At 41.1% G+C, this 25723-nt stretch overlaps 1 protein-coding gene across 2 annotated transcripts in view; it reads left to right on the top strand.

Annotated features, from left to right (window-relative positions):
- PTPN2 (protein tyrosine phosphatase non-receptor type 2) overlaps positions 1 to 25723 on the top strand; it is a 65491-nt gene that overhangs the window by 8186 nt on the left and 31582 nt on the right. For both annotated transcript variants that reach the window (XM_052660618.1, XM_052660617.1), the window contains exons 2-3: positions 12561 to 12651; positions 24682 to 24782. In XM_052660618.1, the coding sequence (XP_052516578.1) occupies positions 12561 to 12651; positions 24682 to 24782 (192 nt within the window). The remainder of the gene's footprint in view (positions 1 to 12560; positions 12652 to 24681; positions 24783 to 25723) is intronic.

Here is a 25723-nt window from a genome sequence, read left to right as displayed (position 1 = left end):
GACAAGAATGAGAAAAGTACAGAAGGGCATGCAATGCAAGAGCAAGTCACTGCTCCTACCATTCCTGGTTCCTTCCTGTGGGCCATCACTGTGCTTCTCCATTCATACCCATCTTTACCTGCCTGCCTGCCTGCCTCCCCTCTCCCTCCCTCTCTCTGTCCAGCCTCGTTAAAACAAATGTTAGCATACTGTTTTACACCTTACTTTTCCTCTTACATACAGAAAATCCTTCCATATAGATCTCATGTGTTCATTTTAACGGTTGAACAGTGTTCATTATTTAAGCACTCATCTGTGCACGTGTAGGTTATTTCCAGCCGTTAGCTGTTGGGAGCAGTGCTGCGAAGAGCGTGTATACACACGCCCATCAGTAGTGTAGGAAAGTGCCTGGTTTCCTACAGCTTTATATGCCTAGTGTTTAATCTTTGTTCATGAGGTGGAAAATGGTCTTACTGTTGTTGTATTTTGCAGTTCTTTTTTTATGAATGAAGTTTAACAGTGCTTACTTTTAAAAGTCATTTGTATTTCCTTTCCCTTTCTGGTATGTTAGAGCTCTTTACGTATTAAGGAAGTTAAACCTTTGTCATATATTACAAATATTTTTTTCAAATTTTACTCATAATTGTAATATTGTAATATTTTTCAAAATATCTTTTGTCCTCGTTTATGATAGTTTTTCATGTAGAAAATTTAAATACTAATGAAATGAGATTTATCAGCCTTTTCTAAGTTATTGTGCCATAGCTCAGAGAGGCTTTCTCTGTTCTCTGATTACAAAAAAACTTTCTCCAATGTTTTTCAACAATTTTATGGTTTTATTTCTTTTACATTTGAATCACTGCTCAACCAGGGCTTGATTTTGGTATGAGGAATGAGGTAGACACCCTATCAAATTGTTTCTGTGGTTAAATGTAGGTAACAATTTGCCATTTTCACCATTTTAATGTATACAATTCAGTGTCATCTATTCCATTTACAGTGCTGTGCAGCCATCACCCCCCCATTTACCAAACCCTTTCAGCACCTTGAATAGAAACCTGGTTCCCAGTAAGCAGTAACTCCCTATTTCCTCCTCCCCCAGTCCCTGGTGACCTCTGCTTTACTTGAGCTCTATGAATCTGCTTCTCTACATCCCTCATACACATGGGCTCATGTAGTACTTTTCTCTTTGTATCTGAATTATTTCACTGAACGTGATGTTGTTAAGGTGGAACAATGTCATCTGTAGCAGCCTCATTCCTTTTTATGGCTGAATAATTTTTTTTGTATGGATATACCACATTTTGTTTCTCTGCTAATGGACGTTTGGATTGTTTCCATCTTTTGGCTCTTGTGAATAATGCTGCTGTGAACGTTGGTGTGCAAATATTCATTGGCATCCCTGTTTTGTTTTTTTTATTTTTCACTGTTCTGGGTCTTTGTTGTGTGCACAGGCTTTCTCTAGTTGCATTAAGCAGGGACTACTCATTCATTGCAGTGGCCTCTCTCGTTGCGGCTCCTAAGCTCCAGAGCACAGGCTCAGTAGTATGGTGTACTTGGTGTATGGGATCTTCCCAGATCAGCGATCAAACCTGAGTTGCTTGCATTGGCAGGCTGATTCTTATGGACTGAGCCACCAGAGAAGTCTTGGGGTTCGTTTTTAATTCTTTTGGTTTGGACCTAGAGGTAGAATTGCTGGATAATACGGCAGTTCTATGTTTAACATGGAAGAGCTGCTAAACTGTTTTCCACAGTGGCAGCAACATTTTACATTCTCACCAGCAATGTTTGAGTATTCTGCTTTCTTCACATCCTCACTAACATTCCTTATTTTCCACTTTAAAAATAATGGTCCTGCCTAGTAGTTATGTCATTGAGGTTTAGATTTGCATTTCCCTCATGTCTAAGGATGTTGAACATCTTTTTCATGTGCTTATTGATTGTTTCTGTATGTTTGGAGAAATGACTGTTCAAGTCCTTTACCCTTTTTTGGTTTGCTTTTAATTAAGACTTTACTGGAGTTGTTTCAGGTTCACAGCAGAATTGAGAGGAAGACAGAGATTTCTTATATACCCCCTGGCCCCACACCATTATCAGCGTTCCCCACCAGAGTAGTACATTTGTTACAATCCATGAACCTACACTGACAATAATCATCCAGATCCATAGTTTAATATTTAGATTCACTCTTGGTGTTGTATATTTGGTGTGTTTGGACTAATGTATTATATGACCTCTGTCCATCACTGTGCCATCATACAGGGTATTTTCAGAAATCCTCTGTGCCCCACCTTGTCATCCCTCCAACCCTTGACAACCACTAATCTTTTACTGTCTCCATAGTTTTGCCTTTTCCAGAATGTTATATAGTTGGAATCATACAGTACGTAGCCTTTTCAGGTTGGCTTCTTTCAATTAGAAATATGCATTTAAAGTTCATCCATGTCTTTCATGGTTTGATAGCTCATTTCTTTTTCACACTGATTAATATTTTATCATCTGGGTATATCACAGTTTATTTATCCATTCAACCTTTGAAGGACATACTGGTTGCTTCCAAGTTTTGGCAATTATGAATAAAACTGATATAAACATCCATGTGCAGGTTTTTATGTGGACACAAGTATTCAGCTCCTTTGGGTAAATACCGAGGAGCCTGCTTGCTAGATTATATGTTAAGAGTTTGTGTTTGTGTGGTTTTGTAAGAAAGCACCACACTGTCTTTCAGAATGGCTGAACCATTTTGTATTCCCACCAGCAGTGAATGAGAGTTCCTGTTGCTCCACACTCTTGTTATCATTTGGTGGTGTTGGTATTTCAGATTTTGTCCATGTTAGTATTTGTCTTTGCCTATTTTTTAATTGTCGTTTTGTTGAATTGTAGGAGTTCTTTACATATTCTGGTTATTAATATCTCATCAGATATATTATATATAAATATTTTCCCCCAATCTGTGGGTTTTTACTCTTTAGATAGTGTCATTTTATGCAAGTAAGTCTTCAGTTTTGATGACATCCAGTTCATCTATTTTTGCTTTGTTGCCTGTGCTTTTGGTGTCATAATTTAGGATACCATTGCCAAATTCAAGATCATGAAGATTTTCAAACCTTATGTTTTCTCCTAAGATTTTCTTATGTTTGGCTCTTATAAATAGGTCTTTGATCCATTTTTAGTTAATTTTTCTGTGAGGTGTATTGTAAAAGTCCAACTTCATTCTTTTGCATGTGGTTGTCCAGTTTTCCCAACACTGTTTTTTGAAAAGACTGTCCCTTCTGTGTTGGATGATTGTAGCCCATTTGTTGACAATCAGTTGACCACAGATCTGAGGGTTATTTCTGAACTCTCTTCTATTCCACTCATCTGTGTCTGTCTTTTTGGCATACCACATGGGGTTGATGACTATAGTTCTATAAATATTGTAATCAGGCAAGTATGATTGCTTCAGCTTTATTGTGCTTTTTCAGTATTGTATGGGTTTTCTGCATCCCTTGACTTTTCATATAAATTTTGGGATGAGTTTTTCTGTTTCTATAAAATTGTCATTGGAATTTTGATCAGGATTACATTGAACAAATAGGGATCTTGATAGGGATTACATTTAAAAATGACTTCTTATAGTTTTGTCATCTTAATATTGTCTTCCAGTTGATGAGCATGAGGTAGCTTTCTATTTTGTTTAGGTTGTATTTATTTCAGCCATCTTTTATAGTTTTTAGAGTACAGATCTTTCGCCATTTTGGTTAAGTTTATTCTAAAGTGTTTTATTCCTTTTGATTCTATTATAAATGGGCATGTTTTCTTAATTTCATTTTTTTGGATTGTTCATTGCTAGTATGTAGAAACAGCTGATTTTTGTATGTTGATTTTGTGTTTCGCAATTTTTCTGAATGTGTATTAGCTCTAACAGTTGTTTTGTGGATTCTTTAGTTTTTTCTACATACAAGATCACGTCTTTTGTGAGTAGAGATAATTCAACAACTTTCCTTCCAACTTGGATTGCTTAATATTTTTTTGCCTAGTTCTCAGGTTGAACATCCAGTGCTGTGTTGAATAGAAGTGATGAAGGTGGAAATCTTTGTCTTGTTCCTGATCAATTAATTTTTTTCTGAATAACTGCTTTTATTATACTATGTGTAGAGTAATCCATCTTTCCTTGTCCCCGCCCCTCCACTTGCAACACCATTTGCATAATTTGCAGGGTCCCTGTGTGTGTGTTGGGTGAGTGAAGCATGAACAAAGGCCTGCATGATCTGATCTCTTGCCACTTGCTCATCCTTAAGTCTTGCATTTCCCTCTCTCATGCACCACAAGTGTTGTGTTGCTTATGCTTCTTGCAGGACACCAGTCAGTCATTCTTCATTCATTTCTTATGTATATTCACATGTCTGTGACTTTGCACGGCTGTTTTGTCTACTTGGACCCATCTTCCCCTGCTTGTTGACTTGGCTTCAGCCTGCTCATCTTTAGGCCCATATATGCACTGTTTTGCCTTCAGGCAAATGTAAATCCTCTTTCTGTGTTTACTTTAAATGTGAACATGCTTTTCTTATGCTTAATAGACTTGCTCCTTGGTAATTTCAAGTCTGAGGTCTGATTTTAAAGAGAAAGTTGTCAGACGCAGTTGTGCAAATAGCAGTAAAAATTGACAGCAAGAAAAAAAATTGACAGCAAGAAAGTCAGAAAATGAGAAACGAATATGATTTTCTAGGTCTTTAATCCCATGCAGTAGAAGCTTTTTTTGTTGTTCTTTCTTATTGAAATGACCAAAACACAGTGATAAGGGAAAATAAGATTATTATTTGACACTAGAGAAGGGTCCCACCCACATATTTGAGACTTAGGGGATTTTGATAGTAAACTGTGAGCATCCACAAAAGTTTGGGTAAGGGCAGCTTCCTGTAGAGATGAACAAACACAATGCTAGAGATATGAAAAACTCAGCACTTGAAGAAAATGAAACTGTGTCCTTTAGGGCATGTGAAATAGTATGAAAAAGAGAGAAAAGTGGAATTCAGATCCCCAATATGACAAGAGAAGATTGCAAAAATAAAATAAGCTGAGAACAGGAACAAGTTCTTGAAGTTATAAAATGTGACTGTAAAAAAAATTTAGGACTCTCTAGCAGAATAGATTGCGCAGAATGCCAAGTTAACTTGAAAAACAAAAACCTCACATTTAGGAATTTAGGAAAAAGATTAATTGTAAGAGAGCATTTAAAGCACAGGAATTTCTCAAATGTCTGGTTAAAGTTCTGAAAGAGAGAACAGAGGAGACAGATGAAGCAGAAACTGAGGAGATAGTGAAGAACATCTCTGAGCCAAAGAAAGCCTTGAAACTCAAGGTCAAAGTTTTTACCAGGAATACATTTAAAAAGCATAAAAACTTGGCTCCATCCTGCTGACTTTTCTAAGTATTCAGGGTAAAGAAAAAGCAGGACAAGTTATCTTTAGGGAAGAACAGGTCAGATTTGCATCAGATCCCTGGGAAAAGGAGATGTTGGTCAATCTTAACATAGTCAACTCACATGTGCAAGTAACTTTGAAATACAGCTGAGGAGCTAGATGAAAGGTTCTCCCAAATAGCCCAGTTCCATTTATTGATTTGTTAATGCCTTTGTTTATGTTGTGTATTACCATTCCAAGAGAGTATGAGTTTATGCGACTGCTGGCAGGAATGCCTGCATGGGATGTGCCATGATTTGTTCATGGTTCATATTGTTTCCCTGAAGTGGACATTCAGGTTATCTCTAGCCTTTCAACATCATAAATAACTCCATGAAAGACATTTTGTGCATGAGTTAGATATGTTTTGGATCATTGCCACTGAGAAATAATGAGTGAGTCAATTATTCCTATCTTTTTTGAGCAAAAATCATAAGGAATCAATAGAATATAAATTTTGGGGGGTTAAATGCTTTAAAACAAAGATCTTCCCCACTTAAATTTACCTCTGATTAAAGGTGGCCTTGGAAGTTAGATGAGCTCAGTGGTTCTCAGCTGGGTATTTTGGTGGGTGTGTTGGTGGTCATAGATGGAGGAGGGTCTGCTGCTGCTAGATGGCCTGCTGGGCACAGGGGACCCTGCAGCAGAGCCAGCCGCCGCTGTCAGCACTCTGAGGTCGGGACACCTCAGGTTAACAGATTTACCACTGACAGAAGTATCCTTGGTTGGTACTTAGGGCCACAGTTCATGGTTCTCTCTGTGGTGGGAGGAGGATGTTTCAGCAGAAGGACATCAGTGGATACTGTGCTGAGTATAGCACACCTGGGGGGTGGTTTAGCGCTTCCCCTCCCCTCCCCATTTTGAGAAACACCCAAGTATTTTATTGTGTACACAAAGTACTTAAAAATTATATTTATGTCTTAAGTCATTCAGTCAGTTCAGTCGCTCAGCCATGTCTAACTCTGCGACCCCATGAACCATAGCACGCCAGGCCTCCCTGTCCATCACCAACTCCTGAGTTTACCCAAGCTCATGTCCATTGAGGCGGTGATGCCGTCTAACCATCTCATCCTCTGTGATCCCCTTCTCCTCCTGCCTTCAATCTTTCCCAACATCAGAGTCTTTTCAAATGAGTCAGCTCTTCACATCAAGTGGCCAAAATATTGGAGTTTCAGCTTCAACATCAGTCCTTCCAATGAACACCCAGGACTGATTTCCTTTAGGATGGACTGGTTGGATCTCCTTACAGTCCAGAGGGCTCTCAAGAGTCTTCTCCAACACCACAGTTCAAAAGTATCAATTCTTCGGCGCTCAGCTTTCTTCACAGTCCAACTCTCACATCCATACATGACCACTGGAAAAACCATAGCCTTGACTAGACGGACCTTTGTTGACAAGGTAATGTCTCTGCTTTTTAATATGCTATCTAGGTTGGTCATAACTTTCCTTCCAATTAAGGAAGGAAACTTAAGAAAAAGTTCCTTTTCCAACTTTCCTTCCTTTTAATTTCAAAGCTGCAGTCACCATCTGCAGTGATTTTGGAGCCCCAAAAAATAAAGTCAGCCACTGTTTCCCCATCTATTTGCCATGAAGTGATGGGACTGGATGCCATGGTCTTAGTTTTCTGAATGTTGATCTTTAAGCCAGCTTTTTCACTCTCACTTTCATCAAGAGGCTCTTTAGTTCTTCACTTTCTGCCATAAGGGTGGTGTCATCTGCATATCTGAGGTTATTGATGTTTCTCCCTGATATCTGAGGATATTGATATTTATGTCTTAGGTGGTCCTCAAAATCTCTTCTTAGTGTCAGATCTGATTACTGTTGAGATTTGGCACTGTTGTCTGTATTAGTTACGAGACCTGTTCTTTAGCTGCTGGGAAAGAAAAGAAAATCAGGCCACAGCTGACTTAACAAATAGGGACTTCCTTTTATGATAGGAGTCCAGGCCTGTTCCTGTGGCTCCGTCATGCCATCCATGACCCTCTCCTCGTTCTGCCTAGCCTTCCTCAGAATGTGCTGTTACCGTAGGGTCACAGGACGGCTCCCGCCCTTTGCCACCCCCACGTCAGAGCCTGTGCTTAAATGAGCCAGCCCTCTTGCTCACAACTCTCCTGCAAGCCTACCAAGTGATTTCTGCTTATTCCCACTGATTGGCCAGAGCACTGCCCCATGACTGTTCTTAGCTGTACTGGAGTTCGGGAAATACAAGCTTTTAATTGGGCTTGTTGTAAGTCAAAAAACTACATTCAGAAACCTTTAGTAAGAAACAGTCTATTGGAGCAAGCAGCTAGTATATACCTCTACAGCTGTTTTCTAAAGTGCTGGAAACTGAAAGTGAAAGTTGCTCAGTCATGTCCAACTCTTTGCGACTCCTTAGACTGTATAGTCCATGGAATTCTCCAGACCAGAATACTGGAGTGGGTAGCCTTTCCCTTCTCCAGGGGATCTTCCCAAACCAGGGATCGAACCCAGGTCTCCCGCATTCCAGGTGGATTTTTTACCAGCTGAGCCACAAGGGGGAAGGGGTTCTTCCTAAATGCACTGAAATTAAAGGTAAAGGAGAACAAATAATAATGATAGCTTTGGAAGTTTAAGAGACTGGACTCTGTAGAATTCTTTTTTAAAAAATTAATTGAGAAAATAAAATGTGTTTGTTACGAATGTATTTCTTAACCCCAAGCATTTGACTGTTCTATGGTGTTTTGTACATTATGGTGATCTGTACATGTACATTTGCAGTCCATGGGGTTGCAAAGAGTCGGACATGACTGCGTGACTGAATTGGTGTTTTGTACATTAAGATCACTTCCGTACCCCAATACTTGGGACCTCACCTTTTTCTTCTTTTGTCATATCAGCAGTTTCATTACAGTATACACAAAAAAAGTTTTTGCAAGAAAAAAACTGGAAACAGCAACGAACAGATGGACTTAACTATGAAAAATAGTTGTATAAGCATAACAAAAGTATTGAAGAAGGGCTTGTAAAATGCCCTTTTTGAAATTTGTTGTAGTTTTTAGTTGTATGAGGTGTTTTTTTTTAAACATATGCTGAATTTTAATCCCATATCAGATGTATGATTTGCAGCTATTTTCTCCCAGTCTGTTGGTTGCAACAACTTTTTGATGTGATTTTAAAACTATACATTAGCATTAAGACTGATATTATACTAGTATTTATTAGTATTTTAGCTAGTTTATTTTAAAGTATCAGTAATATATAAACTGAAGAATATGTGAACATATAGTTAAAAATTTAAATGGCTCAAATGGTCTCCAGTAAAAAAACAGTTAAAAGGGTGGAGGGTTACCATAGAAGAGAGAGAAGCAGGATAGAGAAAAGCTGTATTTGATGAGCTTTATTCCTTTCCTAAAAAAGACTAGAAACAAATTTGGCAAAAAGTGGTAACAAATGTTTAATCTCACTGGTGGGAACATGGAGTGTCCTGTTACCTATATTTTTCTGAAGGTGACTTAGATGATAAAGAATCTGCCTGCAATGTGGGAGATCTGGGTTCGATCCCTGGGCTGGGAAGATCCTATGGAGAAGGGAACGGCTACCCACGCCAGTATTCTTGCCTGGAGAATCCCACGGACAGAGGCGCTTGGAGGGCTACAGTCCATGGGGTTGCAAAGAGTCAGACACGACTGAGCGACTAAGCACAGCACAACACAGCGATATAAATCTTCACCCTCCTCTTCCTCCCCACAAGCTACTCATGCTCTTACTCCTTCCAGAAGTGTGCCTTGTATTCTCAGGCAAGTTGTGTCTGTGTGGATGGAGGTGGGAGCTACTGGACATCTGTGTCCCTGAGACCATCCCACGGACATGTTTGTAGCGCTTGTGTCCTTTGCCTGGTTCCCACCTGTCCCCCTTCCGCCCTTCACCTCCGTGTCACTCCTCATGGGCCCTGAGGCTGCTGCCGATGTTCCACTGTTAACGACAGTGAACATCCTGTTACACTGGTGTGTGACTGTGATATAAATTCCTGGAGGTAAAGGTGGTGGGTCAAGTTTATAACCATATCAGATTGTTCTCACAGAAACATTACAATAGTTTACACCCCTGCAGCAGCATGTCTGAGCACCTCTTCACTCTCCTTACCTGCCTGTTGTTAGAATTTCATATTTTTGTCAACTGTTTCTCTGCATTTGATGCAGAAGAGCTCGCAACAGAAACGTGTGTTTTGGTATTGTTTTAATGTTTTTCTTTTATATCAGTTACTAACTTGGAATATAAATTTACTTGTACTCTGTAGTGTTTCAACTCTTCATATAGTGTTTGAAATTATACAAATATAAGCCTAGACCTGAATATGTTAGCTTTACATATAAAACTTATTATTTGACATTTTAAAACTTTTTAATTGGTGGAAATGAAGCTTTTTTCTCTTTTCACTCAGTCACAGGAATTTGTTATAATATGCTTTCATGGAAAACTGTTTGAAAGGTAATAGTCTGTATGGGACTGGTAGAGCTTTGATACTAAAACTGAATAAATTGTATGGGACAAGAAAATTAGAGGTCAGTTCAACTTAAATATGTATATGCATAAATCTTAAAGTAATGGTGGTATGAGCAGACAGTAGAATACCATTCTGCAGTAGAAAGAAATGAGCTATGAAGCCATGAAAAGACATGGAGAAACCTTAAATGCATGTCCATGCATATCTAAATGAAAATCTATTATTGTAAGTCAGCACATTACCGGATTAAAGGAGAAAACTTATGATTATCTCCATGAATGCAGGGAAAACATTGAGTAAAATTCAGCACCCAATCATGATGAAAGAACCATTCAGTAAACTAGAGACTGAGGGGAACCTTCTTAACCTGAAAAAGGATGTTGACCAGAAACCTAAACGTGGTTAAACCTTAGAAGTAGTTCTTCCAAAATCAGGGAAAAAAATAATTTCTATTTGACATTGAATAGAAGGTTCTAGCCAATGCAATTAGATGAGAAGAACATGGAAGCAACCTAGATGTCCATCAACAGATGAATGGATAAAGAAGTTGTGGTACATAGGCACAATGGAATATTTAGTTGGGTTCAGTTGCTCAGCTGTGTCCGACTCTTTGCGACCCCATGAATCACAGCACGCCAGGCCTCCCTGTCCATCACCAACTCCCGGAGTTCACTCAAACTCATGTCCATGGAGTCGGTGATGCCATCCAGCCCTCTCATCCTCTGTCATCCCCTTCTCCTCCTGCCCCCAATCCCTCCCAGCATTAGAGACTTTTCCAGTGAGTCAACTCTTCGCATGAGGTGGCCAAAGTGCTGGAGTTTCAGCTTCAGCATCATTCCCTCCAAAGAAATCCCAGGGCTGATCTCCTTTAGAATGGACTGGTTGGATCTCCTTGCAGTCCAAGGGACTCTCAAGAGTAATATTCTCAATGGAATATTACTCAGCCATAAAAAGGAACACATTTGAGTCAGTTCTAATGAGGTGGATGAACCTAGAACCTATTATGAAGGTTAGTGAAGTTAGTCAGAAAGAGAAAGATAAATATTGAATTCTAGTGCGTATTTACAGAATCTAGAAAAATGGTACTGAAGAATTTATTTTCAGGGCAGCAGTGGAGAAACAGACATAGAGAATAGACTTATGGACATGGGGAGAGGGGAGGAGAGGGTGAAATGTATGGAAAAAGTAACTTGGAAACTTACATTACCATATGTAAAATAGATAGCCAAGGGGGCATTTGCTGTATGGCTCAGGAAACTCAAACAGAGGCTCTGTATCAACCTAGAGGGCTGGGGTGGGGAGGGAGATGGGAGTATCAACCTAGAGGGGTGGGGTGGGGAGGGAGGTTCAAAAGAGAGGAGATATATCTATACCATGGCTGATTCATGTTGACATTTGACAGAAAACAACAAGATTCTGTAAAGCAATTATCCTTCAATTAAAAAAATTTTTTTAAAGGAAACGAGGTATGAATTAGAAATGTGAAGTGTTAAGGAGGAGATAGAGTTATTACTGTTTCCTGGTATTGAAAAATTCAGAACCAGCTTCCAGATGTTAGAAAACTCAGCAAGGTTCCTGGGTGTGAGAGTAGCGTTACAAAGTCAGTGGCAATGATGTAGTGGTGTGTTTCTGTTTCTGTGTGTGTGGCAGGTTGCATTTTCCAAAAGGGCTGCACCAGCATATGATGCACCCCCTTTCCTGTTACACAAAGAGGCTCTGATTCCTTTCACTGAGATTGGTCTCTGTTCCCAATTCTTGTTGGAACGCCCAGTGGGTAAAAAGATGAGCTAGAAAGTTACTTGTCCTGGGGCTATTGGGTGGGGGCAGGCAGGCATGGGAAAATCTTGAATTAACTTATTTATGCTTAATTTACAAAAACTGCTTAGTGCCTAATTTTTAAAATACTGTTTCTCCATACGTGGTAATGTGAGCAAAAGCCCAAATTATTCTTTGCTGTTAATGTATACTCCTTTTCTGGAAGGGGATATGCTTCTGTTTTTACCTGACTTCTTAGGGTAATGTTCCACATGGGGAAAAAAAAGCTGGTCATGATGGACCCGCCACGTAGCTGAGTGCCTCGTGCAGGCATCCTGGCACGGAATCTTCCGTTGTGGAACGCTGAGAACCAGAAGGGTCTTGAAATGAGCGTTTGTGGCTCTAAAATAAGATTTGAGAATAGTTCTGGAGCTCAAAATAAAGTAACAGTTATATGGCTTGAAGATAACAAAACAGATTACAATTTTAAGAGCGACACTCTGGAGTATAGGCAGATATTATTCGGAGAGTTTAGTTTGGAATTGGAGTGTGGTGTGGTGACCTGAGATTCCGCCTTTGCAGTGTAGTTACCTGAACTGTTTAATGTGCCTGTGGGTGTGAGCACAGCAGAGCAGTGCAGCGCACGCGTGTGAGAACGGAGCCTTCTGCTTGAAGGGCTGTGTCCAGCCCTGGGGTCCCAGGCTGTCAGCTCTGTAGACCTGGTAGATCATTCAGCCCCTAGCCTATTACCCCCAAACACACAGTGGGGGAGACAGTATTTCCATTGGTGTGGTGAGACTTGAAAGAGGTGCTGGGCAGGTCTAAGTGCTCAGTGAAAGTTATTTTATACAGTTTGGGAAACTATGTTTTGCTATATAAAGTTTAAGAGAAATGTTAAAATATATTTTTGTTATTTTAAGGAAATTCGCAGTGAGTCCCATGACTATCCTCATAGAGTGGCCAAGTTCCCTGAAAACAGAAATCGAAACAGATACAGAGATGTGAGCCCATGTAAGTACTCATGGGGGATGGCGTGTGTGTGTATATGTGTATGTATGTTTGTGTGTGTGCTGGTTTGTTGTAGGACACAGGACATGGCAGAAAACGTTGAGGTCAGGGTTGATGAGCATGGTGGGGTTTTTTTGGTATCGACATATATACGTGCACTTTAAAGGAAACTTTTGAGGTATGAAATTGTGGAAGGAGGGGAAATTGCCTGTAATTACCTCCTCCTTCAACACAGCCACCATTTACTCTATGTATTTGCTACCAACCTTTTCTCTTCCACTTGATTTTTGTTTTTTCAAAATAATCATAATTATATATGTATGTGTACTCAGATATATCTATATACTTCTCATATATTCTATAGCGTTTATAAGTATTACTTTAAATATTTATTCGTATTGCTTGCTTTTTCTCCCTAAAATGAAAAAGTAGTATGCATACTATAGAAAAGTTTTAAAACATAAAAATATGTAAAGGAAAAACTCTCATGACTTAAAAACAAAAACTTTAGGGTTTATATTCTTTTGATATTTGTCTGTGTAAATGTGTGTCCTTTTAAATTCAGTTGGATCCTGCAGGTACAGATCAAGCTCTCCTCCTGCGAGGCCACATGCTCTGGTGGTTTCCTGTCCTGAGCACGATCTGTCAGTGGTTGGATTTCGATTCCGCTGTGCTCATGCGGGTACACACATACATGGTTTTGTGAACAGTTGTAATATCAGGGCTCTAAAAATGTGTTCAGGTGATTTTATTTTTGTCCTGGTTGAGGCCTCCTTCACATACTGCCTGAGGCTGCTTCACTGCCCACAGGACTCCCCGAGTTTGGTTTCAGTGGGAGAGCGTGGGCAGCGTCCTCCGAGCCGCCTGGGTGCTGGGTATGTCTGTGCCTAGGGCCTTCTCCCGGCCTCCCTGTCTGCCGTCACAGCACCACTCTTCCTCCCATCTTCAGCCTCTTTCTAAGAACTCTCTTCCTTTATTATTCACATGTGCTCCAGTGTCTTCTGACGTCATCCCCCATATCCATTGCAGCTGTGACTTTGTCACCTACGTGGACACAGGCGTGTGTGTGCCCACACATGTTCATACAGTCTTGGAAGAATGCATCACACAGTCTGTCTCTCCAGCCTTATCACCCACGCACTCTTCAGCCCCCGGTTCTACCCCAGCCTCCCTACGGAAACTTTTATTCTGAAATGCTGTTCACTCTCTGGTTTTCTCTTGCAGTGAGGGACTTTCCGCCATTGTCTTTTCTTATCCCTATGTGATTTTTGACATTGGCAGCCATGCCTGCCTTCCTCAACTCAGTCTTGATTTTGCTGTCATTCCTCTGGCTGATCACCCCTTTCCAGAGCTTCTTCTTTCCTCAGTTGTCTTTGACTTGAGGGCTCTGTCTGTCTGCCTCTCCTGCTCCCTCTCCCATCTTGTGTGAGTTTGGTTGTCATGTCTCTGCTGTGGCCCCGGATCTTGTCTGCAGCCTGTGTCTCCTCAGATACAGACCCATTCACCCACTTCTTGTGACCTATCTCTGTCTTGCTGTCCCGTGGCCACCTCAGGCTCAGGAGTCCTCCCACATCCCTCAGGCCTGGCCCTACTCCTGCTCTTTCCACCTTATACCTCATATTCTTACTGGACCACTAGCCACACACTTGGTGCAGCTGGAAACTCATACTTCTCTCCCATTCAGTTCCCATGTCTGGTTGGTGACTTGTTTAGTCTCTAAGTTGTGTCCGACCCTTTGCAACCCCAGGCATTGTAGCCCTCCAGGCTCCTCTGTCCATGGGATTCTCCTGGCAAGAATACTGGAGTGGAAAGCTATTCCCTTCTTCAGGAGATCTTCCCAACCCAGGGATTAAACCCAGGTCTTCTGCATTGCAGGCAGATTCTTTACCAGCTGAGCCGTCAGGGAAGACTGGGGACTCCTGCTAAATCCAGATGACAGAAAGGTGTTTTTTAAAAGCCCTTAAGGTGGTGCTGGCAATCCTGTCCTGATTGAAAGTCATCCTGTCATTTCCATACATAGACTTGTATGGTTTTGGCTTGTTCAGAAAACCTGTACTGAAAACCAGCTCTATGCCTGCTTTGTGTGCAAGGACCGTGAGTCCACACCTCCTGCCTGCTTACGTATACGTGCAGTGTGGGGGTTCGTACCTGCTGTGCTATGTGTGTTGGGAGGTGCTCAGTTCTGCTTGAGGAGTTAGGGAGAGCTTTTAAGATAGTAATTTTTGTTTTTTAATAAACTGGTCTATTTTATACCAGCATTTATTTTTCCCATCCATACAGGAAATAAAAATAGATAATATCTCATGTGGAAAAAAGATAATACTGAGTGCAAAGCAGACAATAATGTTTGCAAATAATCAAAAACAATTGGTTGTTTTCTTAATTCAGAGTTTTAGATCTTTCTAAATTTTGATTCACCAAGTCTGGAAATGTATTTTTAAACAAATTCCTTATACAATTGTTATGTATCCAGCTTGAAACTACATTTGGAGGTATGAATATGAGATGCATGTTCAAAGAGGGTTGTTTTGAAATAGAATTTTAAGAAGTCCATAGTCTTTGTGTAATTGCCGTGACTGAAAGATGCCTCATCTGTGTCAGTTAACCATGAGGTGATTGTAGAAGAGATGGGCAGGAAGGTGGTTGACTGAGAAAATAGAGGTTGTAATAATCACATTGAGGATTGTATTTGTACTGTCAGAGACAGCTGCCAGGTTCTGAAATCTTCCTCACTGTTTGCTTTGCACATAGAAATCCCAGTTTACTGTTTGATATAAGAGGAGGTCCCAGCCTTTTGTTTTTTCTGGCCATGAAAGAATAGTTTTTTGTTTGTTGTTTTTGTGATGAAAACACATACCATCAGTTTACTCTTTTAGCAGTTTTTAGGTGTCCATCACCCATGTTGTTGGCTGTATGCATGTTGCTGTACCACAGGTCTTGTCATCTTGTGTGGCTGAAATGCCACCCCTCCTCCAGCCCCTGGCTGTCACCATCCTGCTCCCTCTTTTCTCAGACTCTGATCATTTTAGATGCTTCACAGAAAGGGAATCATACAGTGGTTCTTCTTGTGATGGGCTTATTCCTCACAGCATAATGTCCTCAAGGTTCATCCTTCAGTATTTAAAGTAACACATGGACTTCAGAATCCAGTTGTGTGGCAGGTTAGACAGTCCATGGTTTCTTACTGCTGCAAAACAAGATTCTCAATAAGCACATGTTTTAAATAAATTACTCGGTGGGGAGGAAGTAAGGAAAAGATTCAGGCTTTCTGTGCTCCCCACCTCCTACAAAAAGATCTCAACAAATGGCATAGCTTCTCTGAATGTACAGGCCAGTGTCAGCTGTGACATTTGTATTCACCTAATAAAATAGTCTCCAGGTAAATATATAAGGCATAACTGACTAGGATTACAGAAAGAGATTGATAATTCTATGTTCACAGATTTCTTAAGGCAAAATAGTAGTAAAGAAGTAGAAGATTTAGATTGCACAGTTAAGCTTAATTTAATAAGAAAAATATATAGAACCTTATGTCTAGCAATTAGAGAATTCACATTCTTCTAAGACTGCATGGAATACTTGTAATAAATGGACCATTGACTAGGCTGTAAAAGTAAATCTTGACACAGTTTAAGAATTACTGCCTTACAGGCCATGTTCTTTGACCATAATGCAATTAAATTATAGATTATTAATAAAAAAGATAAAAATTCCTATAAATTTGGAGATTTATTTAAAGATTTCTAAATGATTCATGGGTCAAGATGAAATCATAATGGAAACTTAAAAATGAACAATAGGTAAAATCTACTTACCACAACTTGCATAAAGCAGCAAAAACTACTGTAAAAAAATACTGTTTTAAATGTTTATATTAAAACAGAAGATTGAAAATTAAAGTGCTAGGTGTCTAACTTAATTTAGAGTAAAAGTAACAGGATAAACACCAAAAAAAAAAAAAAAGCAGTAAGGAAATAATACAAAAATAAATGCAGAATGGAAATCAATGGGACCATACACAGGACCAAATAAAATCAAATGTTGGTTCCTTAATAAGACTAATCAACTAGCAAGAGTGAATAAGAAAAATAGCACAGATACACAAAAACCAGACAGACAGAGGCAGATGCATATAAATAGTATTAGGAGAAAAGGGGAACAAAATACAGAGGTAAAAGGAGTTAAAAAGCTAGACTACTGTAAACAATTATGGCAATAAATGTGATCACTTAGAAGAAGTAGAACAGACTCCTGGAAAAATAGCATTGTAGATTAAAGGAGAAATAGAGTCTAAGGAGGCCTGTGACAGCTAAATAAGTTAAATTAATTAATAAACAATTTTGCATTGAGAATTCACTGAGACTAGCTGTTTTAACAGGCATGTCTTATGATAATGAAAGCTCTCCCAGAGAACAGAAAGAGAGAATACTCCCCAGTTCCTTTTGTGAGGCTATTAGATAGGTAATTTGGATATCCAAAGCAGAAAAGTTCAGTAAGAGGAATGAGTAAGTTTAGTAAGATACATGCATATCTGTGACATGGATGTAGATGTAAAAATCCTAAAGAAAGGTTAGCAAACTGAATATGGCAATATCTATATTAGTTTTAGGAATATAAGAGTGGCTTAGCATTAGACAGTCTTTAAATGTAATTAATCTTAGTAACAAGGTAAAGGAGAAAAAGCCATATGAATATCTTAATAGATGGAGAAAGATTATTTAAAGTCAATTCTTGCTCCTGATTAAGAACAAAACGTATCAAACAGAAGGAAAGTTCTGTAACTTGAGATGACACCAGCAGTCATATCACTGTGTTTTGCTAAAAAAATATTTAATTAACTTATTTGGCTCTGCTGAGTCTTAGTTGTGGCATGTGGGATCTAGTTCCCTGATCAAGGATCAAACCTGGGCACCCTTCATTGGGAGCTTGGAGTCAAGCCTCTAGACCACAAGGGAGGCCCCATGTCACTGTTAATGATAACATGTTACAAACATTTTCTAAAACTTGAGGACAAAACAAGCGTGTCCATGAATACCACTTCCACTTCATATTGTCCTTTGGTGGGGGGTTGGGAACAGAGCAGACCCCAGAGGCCAGGTACCACCCCCACACACACCTCCCTGACCAGTGTTTCATCTGACCATACTGTTCCAGTCGCCTCTACTGAAAGGTCCTGGAGCTTTCTGAGCTCTTGTTTTGCTGAGTTACTTCACTCCTCAAGTCAGTTATAGTTTCACCTGCTGGTGTTTAGGGAGGTTTAATAGTGATCTGGACTGGAAAAGGTCAGTTTTCATTCCAATCCCAAAGAAAGGCAATGCCAAAGAATGTTCAAGCTACTGCACAATTGCACTCGGCTCACACGCTAGCAAAGAAATGCTCAAAATTCTCCAAGCCAAGCTTCAACAGTACATGAACCATGAACTTCCAGATGTACAAGATGGATTTAGAAAAGGCAGAGGAACCAGGAATCAAACATCCCTGCCAACATCCATTGGATCATTGGAAAAGGAAGAGAGTTCCAGAAAAACATCTGCTTTATTGACTACGCCAAAGCCTTTGACTGTGTGGATCACAACAAACTCTGGAAAATTCTTAAAAAGATGTGAATACCTGACCACCTTACCTGCCTCCTGAGAAATCTGTATGCAGGTCAAGAAGCAACAGTTAGAACTGGACATGGAACAACAGATCGGTTCCAAATTGGGAAAGGGTTACGTCAAGGCTGTATATTGTCACCCTGCTTATTTAACTTATGTGCAAGGTACATCATGTGAAATGCTGGGCTAGATGAAGCACAAATGGGAATCATGATTGCACAGAGAAATATCAATAACCTCAGATGCACAGATGATACCACCCTTACAGCAGAAAGCAAAGAAGAACTAAAGAGCCTCTTGATGAAAGTGAAAGGGGAGAGTGAAAAAGCTGGCTTCTAATTCAGCATTCAGAAAACTAAAATCATGGCATCCGGTCCCTTCATGGCAAATAGATAGGGAAACAGTGGAAACAGTGACAGACTTTATTTTCTTGGGCTCCAAAATCACTGCAGATGGTGACTGTAGCCATGAAATTAAAAGACGCTTGCTCCTTGGAAGAAAAGCTCTGACCAACCTAGACAGCATAATAAAAAGCAGAGACATTACTTTGCCAACAAAGATCTGTCTAGTCAAAGCTATGGTTTTTCCAGTAGTCATGTATGGATGTGAGAGTTGGACCATAAAGAAAGCTGAGTGCCAAAGAATTGGTGCTTTTGAACTGTGGTATTGGAGAAGACTCTTGAGAGTCCCTTGGACTGCAAGGAGATCAAACCAGTCCATCCTAAAGGAAATCAATCCTGAATATTCCTTGGAAGGACTGATGCTGAAGCTGAAACTCCAGTACTTTGGCCACCTGATGGGAAGAACTAACTCACTGGAAAAGACCCTGATTCTGGGAAAGATTGAAGGCAGGAGGAGAAGGGGATAACAGAGGATGTGGTGGTTGGATGGGATCACCAACTCAATGGACATGAGTTTGAGCAAGCTCCAGGAGTTGGTGATGGACAGGCAAGTGCTGCAGTCCATGGGGTCATCAAGAGTCAGACACGACTGAGCAACTGAACTGAGTAGTGATCTGTCATTCTAAAAAGATTCCACCACAAGTTAGCAATTTGAATATGAACATTTTGTGGAGTTCATTGTATAAACAGTGCCAGCCTAGATTGTTCAGATACCGTGCCTGGTAGTAGCTGCAAGAAGAGGGAAGTAGATTTCCCTTTGTGTGATAGTTGGATTCATGAGTTGAGGCTAATGAATCAGTTCAGGATTTCTCAACTCTGAACCTGAGTTGCAGAGGCTCCTCTTCCCTTTGTTCTTGGGGCTGGTGGCACAGTCTCTTGTGTCCCCAGACGGGAGGCCCGTACATGTTGTAAAGTCTTCGGTCTCTGTGTTTGGCATACTCTCAACCCAGATATTCATGTGACCGACCCCCTCCAAGTCTCTGCTGAAGTGTCAGTGCATGGCAAGGCCCGCTTTGACCACCCTGTTCAGAATCCCAGTGCCCCCCCCACGTCCCCCAACGCAGCTCCCTTTTATGGGGCTGTTTCTCCCAAGGACTCTTTTTCCCAGAGGATTTATTGCTGTGTGACATTTAACTTACTTGGTTGTTTTGCTCATTGCCGTCCCCTTACTGAGCAGGTGAGCTCTGGGGAATATGGATGGGCTCCAGGGGCTGGGGCATGCATACTTGGTCTGAGAGGTTTGCCGGGTGCTCTTGGGTTTGTGGGTAGAAAGGAAAGATGTTCGTTCCCCTGCTCTCTTTCGTTTCCAACCTTGAGGCTCTTTCTCTAAAGAGAAGTTCGAGTTTCAAGGGAAGTGGTAAGCTGCTCATGACTGTGCCAGACCCCTGTGTGGTGTTGGAGGGGGAAGGTGTCCATGATTGAGCTGCATTGGGAATCACACCCATTTTGTGAGGACACCTCCCAAGTCCTGTTTCCATCCCAGAGACTCTGGGGGTGGATTCAAGAGCCCTTTAAAGTTTGGGGGTGTCTGGAGGCAGAATGTTCAGTTAACACTGTTCTGTCAAGTGTTAGGAACTTGAAGTCACTGCGGATGGAGAGATGGAAACGTGTGGGCAGCTGGCCTCTGGTTGGAGGCTGTGGAACACGTAATGTCTCTCTCCCGGTTGTCTGGCTCCCAGCATATGTGTTGACGGTGTGGAAGGTGGTCACTATAGACAGCAGATCGTCTGGTGAGGGAATGCAGGCGGGGGCCTTCCACGAGAGGAGAAGTCCTGGGCCAGGTGTTCAGGAGGGTGACTGTGTGTGTGTGTGGGGGGGAGGTGGAGGCAGGGAGCAGGGTGGAAGGCAGCGCAGGGGTAGGGGGCTCCAGGGCACCTCTGGGCCTCTGCTCCTGCTTCTCTAGGGTGAGATGGAGACTGAAATGCTCACAGCTCAGCTTGGAGGCTGGGGTGGAGGAAGTGAGCTGTTCAGGTGTATCCTGTGGGTCCTGCCCAGACTGTGGTTGGTTATGTAGTCAGAGAAGGAACCATTCAGCCAGCAGGGTTTTTTTTGGCGGGGTGGTGAGGGGGGTGGGGGCAGAGGAAACAACTGAACTGCTTTTGGTTCACTGCTTGATTCATGAGGGAAAGTTCATATTATTTGTCCTTGAGAATTCTTGTGGGCTTCCCTGGTAGCTCAGCTAGTAAAGAATCCACCTGCAGTGCAGGAGACCTCAGTTCGATTCCGGGGTTGGGAAGTTCCCCTGGCAAAGGGATAGGCTACCCACTCCAGTATTCTTGGGCTTCCCTGGTGGCTCAGACAGTAAAGAATCCACTTACAATGTGGGAGACCTGGTTTTGATCCCTGGGTTGGGAAGATCCCCTGGAAGAGGGCATGGCAACCCACTCCAGCATGCTTGCCTGGAATGGGGTCTTGAAGAGTGGGACATGACTGAGCGACTAAGCACAGCACACAGCATTCTCCTTGTAGGGTTGAAGGGGGCTGACACTGTCAGATGCTTGCCTCATTTGCAGGGAATTACCATGAAGTATGGAAATCAGTATTGGAAACTTAGGCCCCCACCCTACCCCTGGTTGAGAATGGAGCCTGACTTGCGGGGAGATTGGTCTTCTGCCCAATTTCTGTTAATTATTCCTGATCTCTGCCTCAGCATAAATGTGAGCCCTTCCTGCTTGACCTGGAAGACTTTCCAGAAGGAGATGCCTTTACAATAATGAAAAGGGTGAAACTGTGGGTGGGGAGGTGGGTGGGGTGGGAGAAAGAGCTCACTGTGGCAGTATTGAAAGAGGAAGCTGATCTGTGTTGTCAGCTCAGGCAGCTCAAGCCAGTCATTTCTTGACAGATGGAACCATTTCTCAGAAAACAGACTGTGAGGTGGGAGGCATGGGGACTCTTCATCGGAAGTTTGCCTAATCTAACTTGAGGGCCGTGGTTCTGTGGGGCGTGCGTTTCTTTGTCCCCCACGATGATGCCACTGTGCAGGAAAGTGTTTGTTCTTGGTCGTCCTGCTGCTGGTGGTGTTAGATGTTGAGAAATCAGATTTCCTGTGCAGTGTGGTTTGGTTGCTTTTGTGGCCTCTCATGCAGTACAGTTTGAATCATGTTCATTTTCTCCCTTTGCTGGATCCTGTACATGACTGGGGAGAGGGAGTAACCCTCTAAGTACACTTAGAATGAGGAGGAGGTGCTGTGGGCTTGCCCCGTGCTGTGGGCTTGCCCCTTGCTGATGCCCCGAAGCTATGGGTCTCTACTGTTTTGGATGTTTAGTTTTTGTTTGCTTGTTTTTAATGTTTATTTGGCTGCACCAGGTCTTAGTTTCCGGCATGCAGGATCTAATCACCCAGCCAGGGTCAAAACTGGTTCAAACCCTGCTTAGGGAGTGTGGAGTCTTGGCTTCTGGACCCCCAGGAAGTCTGTGGATTCTGGCTTTTGATAGTCTCATCTCAGAGGTCCCTAGGCAGAATCAGCTCCTATGGGAGAGGAGAGAGCAGGTCACTTCCCAGTCTTTTTCCTGAGAAGTCAGAGGTTGGTTTGGATGAACTGTTTACAGATTTGGGGCTGACTGGACCTGATGGGCAGGGAGAGGAGACATTGACCTCGGGTTCTAAGGGGACCTGGGTCACCCTCACAGGCATTTCAGACCACATGGTGAGTGAGTCTTCAGGGGAGAAGAGGTTTTGTCTTTGTTACCATTGCTAGAGAATGTATAAATCATAGAGTCACAATTCCTCATAAAAAGGCTTTGATAGTTTCACTTCCTGAAATGTGTATACTTACTTTGTAGACAGTGTTAATTTAACACAAGAAACTCATGTTTTTTTCTCTGCACAGATTCTCTTCTGAATCAAAAAGTTACATGTTTCATTTTTTATTAAAAAATCTTTTTTAGTGGAACAGAAGAATTAAAATGATATAAGTATAGGGTTTTTTTTTTTTAATTAGTCCCGAGGCAAAAACATGGGTTCAGCCAACACTTGAAGCCAGTTCTAAATGGCTAGAGTTTGCCAAGGATTTCCTTCCTTTCCGGGGTGATGTTTCTGTAGTGTCCTGCTGCTTCCCACCAATTAGAATCGGGGCTCTGGGGAACCCATCTGTGCTTCTCGGGGTATGTGACTCTTGTATTTAATGACCTGGAGTGACACCAGGTGTAGAGTAATACAGGAGGGAAAATAATAGTGAATCCAGTGCAGAGTCCAGAAGGCAGGGGTCAGATGTCCTGAAAACCCCCCTGAAGTCTTTCTCTTGGCTTATGGAAGGGTCTCGATGACCTGTTGGAACTCCCTTTGAGGGGAGACTTGGCGTTTATGGATTCTTGCTTCTTTTGCAAATTGCTTCTTCACTTGTGCAATAGATAAGATTAGTCTCCATTTGTGTTCTTGCTGTGATTACAACATGAGGAAACACATTCCTTTGGGATTATATTTTAGCAGAATTTGAATTTTAGGGATGCATTGTTCTTCTGATTGGTGTTATCTGGGAGGCATATGGACTTTATTATATGCTGAACTTTTTACTCTCTCACATAACAGTTAAAGAGTGATCAAATTGTTAAAAAAAAGAAGTGACTGTTTAAAAAAAAAAGTGACTATTGACATCATCTTTCCGAGAACACTAGTATAAGTGATTTACTATAACAAGATCTTCGCTTTTCCTGTTGGCCAATGACATGTAATATTTACAGAGGTCTTGGGTTCAATCCAGCAGAAACATTTCATATAAATTATGTGTGAAACTAAAACTGTTTAACATTTTCTTTCATATGGAGATAATATGAACAACTCTTTTAGTTTAAGAGTGGGAAAGAGAATTGTTATTTGGTATTCCTTGAGGGGCACAGTTTATACCAGAAGGTATTCTCCAGCTAGACATCAAAGATGCATGTAGGTTGTAATTCAGTCCTGTGACTCGGCCAGGCGTGTGTATTTAATATTCCAAGTGAATGCTAATCCTGTTCTTACATGCATTCTTCCTCTCTTAGCGTCTTCCCTCCTACCATAGTGATAGAAGGTAAAGTTCTGTGCTCCATCTGTTTACATTAGCACAAATTCTAAATCTGTGAGATCTTCACATTTAAAAACTAGAAGTATATGACACAGCCTAAGTAATGAAGCACTTGTACTTGTCTGTTACAGAATTAGAATATTCCAAATGTGTTAAATATAGCTTATTCCAAATGTGTTAAATATAGCTTAGCACTTAACGTAATTAATTCAGTTCAGTAGCTCAGTCATGTCTGATTCTTTGTGACCCCATGGACTGCAGCACTTCTCTGTGCGTCACCAACTCCCAGAGCTTGCTCAAACTCATGTCCATCAAGTCAGTGATGCCATCCAACCATCTCATCCTCTGTCGTCCCCTTCTCCTGCCTTCAATCTTTCCCAGCATCAGTGTCTTTTCCAGTGAGTCAGTTCTTCACATCAGGTGGCCAAAGTATCGGAGTTTCAACTTCAGCATTAGTCCTTCCACTGAATATTCAGGACTGATTTCCTTTAGGATTGACTGGTTGGATCTCCTTGCAGTCCAAGAGACTCTCAAGAGTCTTCTCCAACACCACAGTTCAGAAGCATAAAAATTATTGAAATATAGCTGAATGCAGATCTGTTGAGGCAGGAAGAAAATGAAACATAGTTATGGTGGGATCTGTCCGGTCTTATTTTTTGGAGGCCGTTGATTTTTGTAGGAAAACTTGTTAGTTCTTAAGCATAAGGAGTCTTAACCATCCGTTTTCTTTTGGGAAGATCGGTACTTTATTCTTTTTACTATGTTTTACTCTTTGATCAGTTTTTCTACTTAAACAGCAGCTAATCTACTACCAACAGCAGCACTTCTTCTAACACACAGTAACAAACAAAAGGATTTCATCTTTGCACTAACTTTTTAAAAAAAGGAATAATTTGGGATTTGACTCAGTTGTGATGCTAATTTATTTTTCTTTGTTTTTTTCTGTCATTTTGTAAATACCCAGAAAATTAATATTCATATAAAAAAGAAATGCAAGTTTGAATTGACGGTATGGTTTATCATTTTCTGTTTCAGATGATCACAGTCGTGTTAAACTGCAGAATGCTGAAAATGATTATATCAATGCCAGCTTAGTTGACATAGAGGAGGCACAGAGGAGCTACATCTTAACCCAGGCAAGTGGAGTGGCATGGAGTGGAGGCCTGACCGCCATTCCTGGGGTCTGCTTTAGGATGGAGCAGAAAGTGTGTCCTGACTTCTTCTGGCTGTTTCAAATGGCTGTTTCAGGTTTTTCAATTGTTTTGTAATGAATAGTAGCATAATATTTTACAGCTGTGTATATTTAAGATAAAAGCAATTGTTACTGTTACATGTTCTCTGCAGGGAAGTTGTGCTTGAGGTCTGGCCAGCTGGTTCTTTTCTGGCCAGCTGTCCTCCTTGCTGTAAGTTTGGTACAAAGTCTCGGTTGGTGGATACTTTGTTCCTTCTGTTTCTCTTCACTTGAATCAGAACCAGAGGCCCTACGAAAACTCTCCTCTGCCCTGGCCTGGTGTGTATTTTCAGTATGGACAAGTCTTGGGTGTTAGGTGAGGGTATGAGCCTGGTGCCTGGACCACTGATGGGGTGGCCTGAGAGCCCACTGGCCCCTTGAGCCTCCTCCCTTCTCAACACACCGGCCACACCCGTGCTCCATTGGCACCGTTCTTTCACTCTGAGATAGCAGAAATGATTTGGGTTTATCCACACCAGCTACCCTTTGTTTATCAGAAAACAGATTTAATTAACAGTGCTGCTATTTCCCTAGTGATTTTTAATTATTCCAAAGATAAACTGTATTATTAAGTATCTTGTTATAACCTACAATGGAAAATAATCTGAAAAAAAAAATGTATGTAACTGAATCACTTTGTTGTATACCTGTAACTAACGCAGTATTGTAAATCAACTATAATTAAACTGAAAAAAAGATAAACTGTATACTTGTAATGTTTGAGATTTTTAAAGAACCCATTTCAGATCAGAATAACCTGTTACTGAAAGTGAAAACTGTTGAAAATGGTAAGATATTCAGATGAATGTAACTATCAACTGTTAAGCTGTTATCAATTTACAGGAA

Source organism: Budorcas taxicolor, chromosome 22 (genome assembly GCF_023091745.1).
Source record: "Budorcas taxicolor isolate Tak-1 chromosome 22, Takin1.1, whole genome shotgun sequence".
In the NCBI taxonomy this organism is placed as follows: domain Eukaryota; kingdom Metazoa; phylum Chordata; class Mammalia; order Artiodactyla; family Bovidae; genus Budorcas; species Budorcas taxicolor.
The sequence above is the reverse complement of the archived record's forward strand: the minus strand, read 5'-3'. Positions and strand labels throughout refer to the sequence as shown.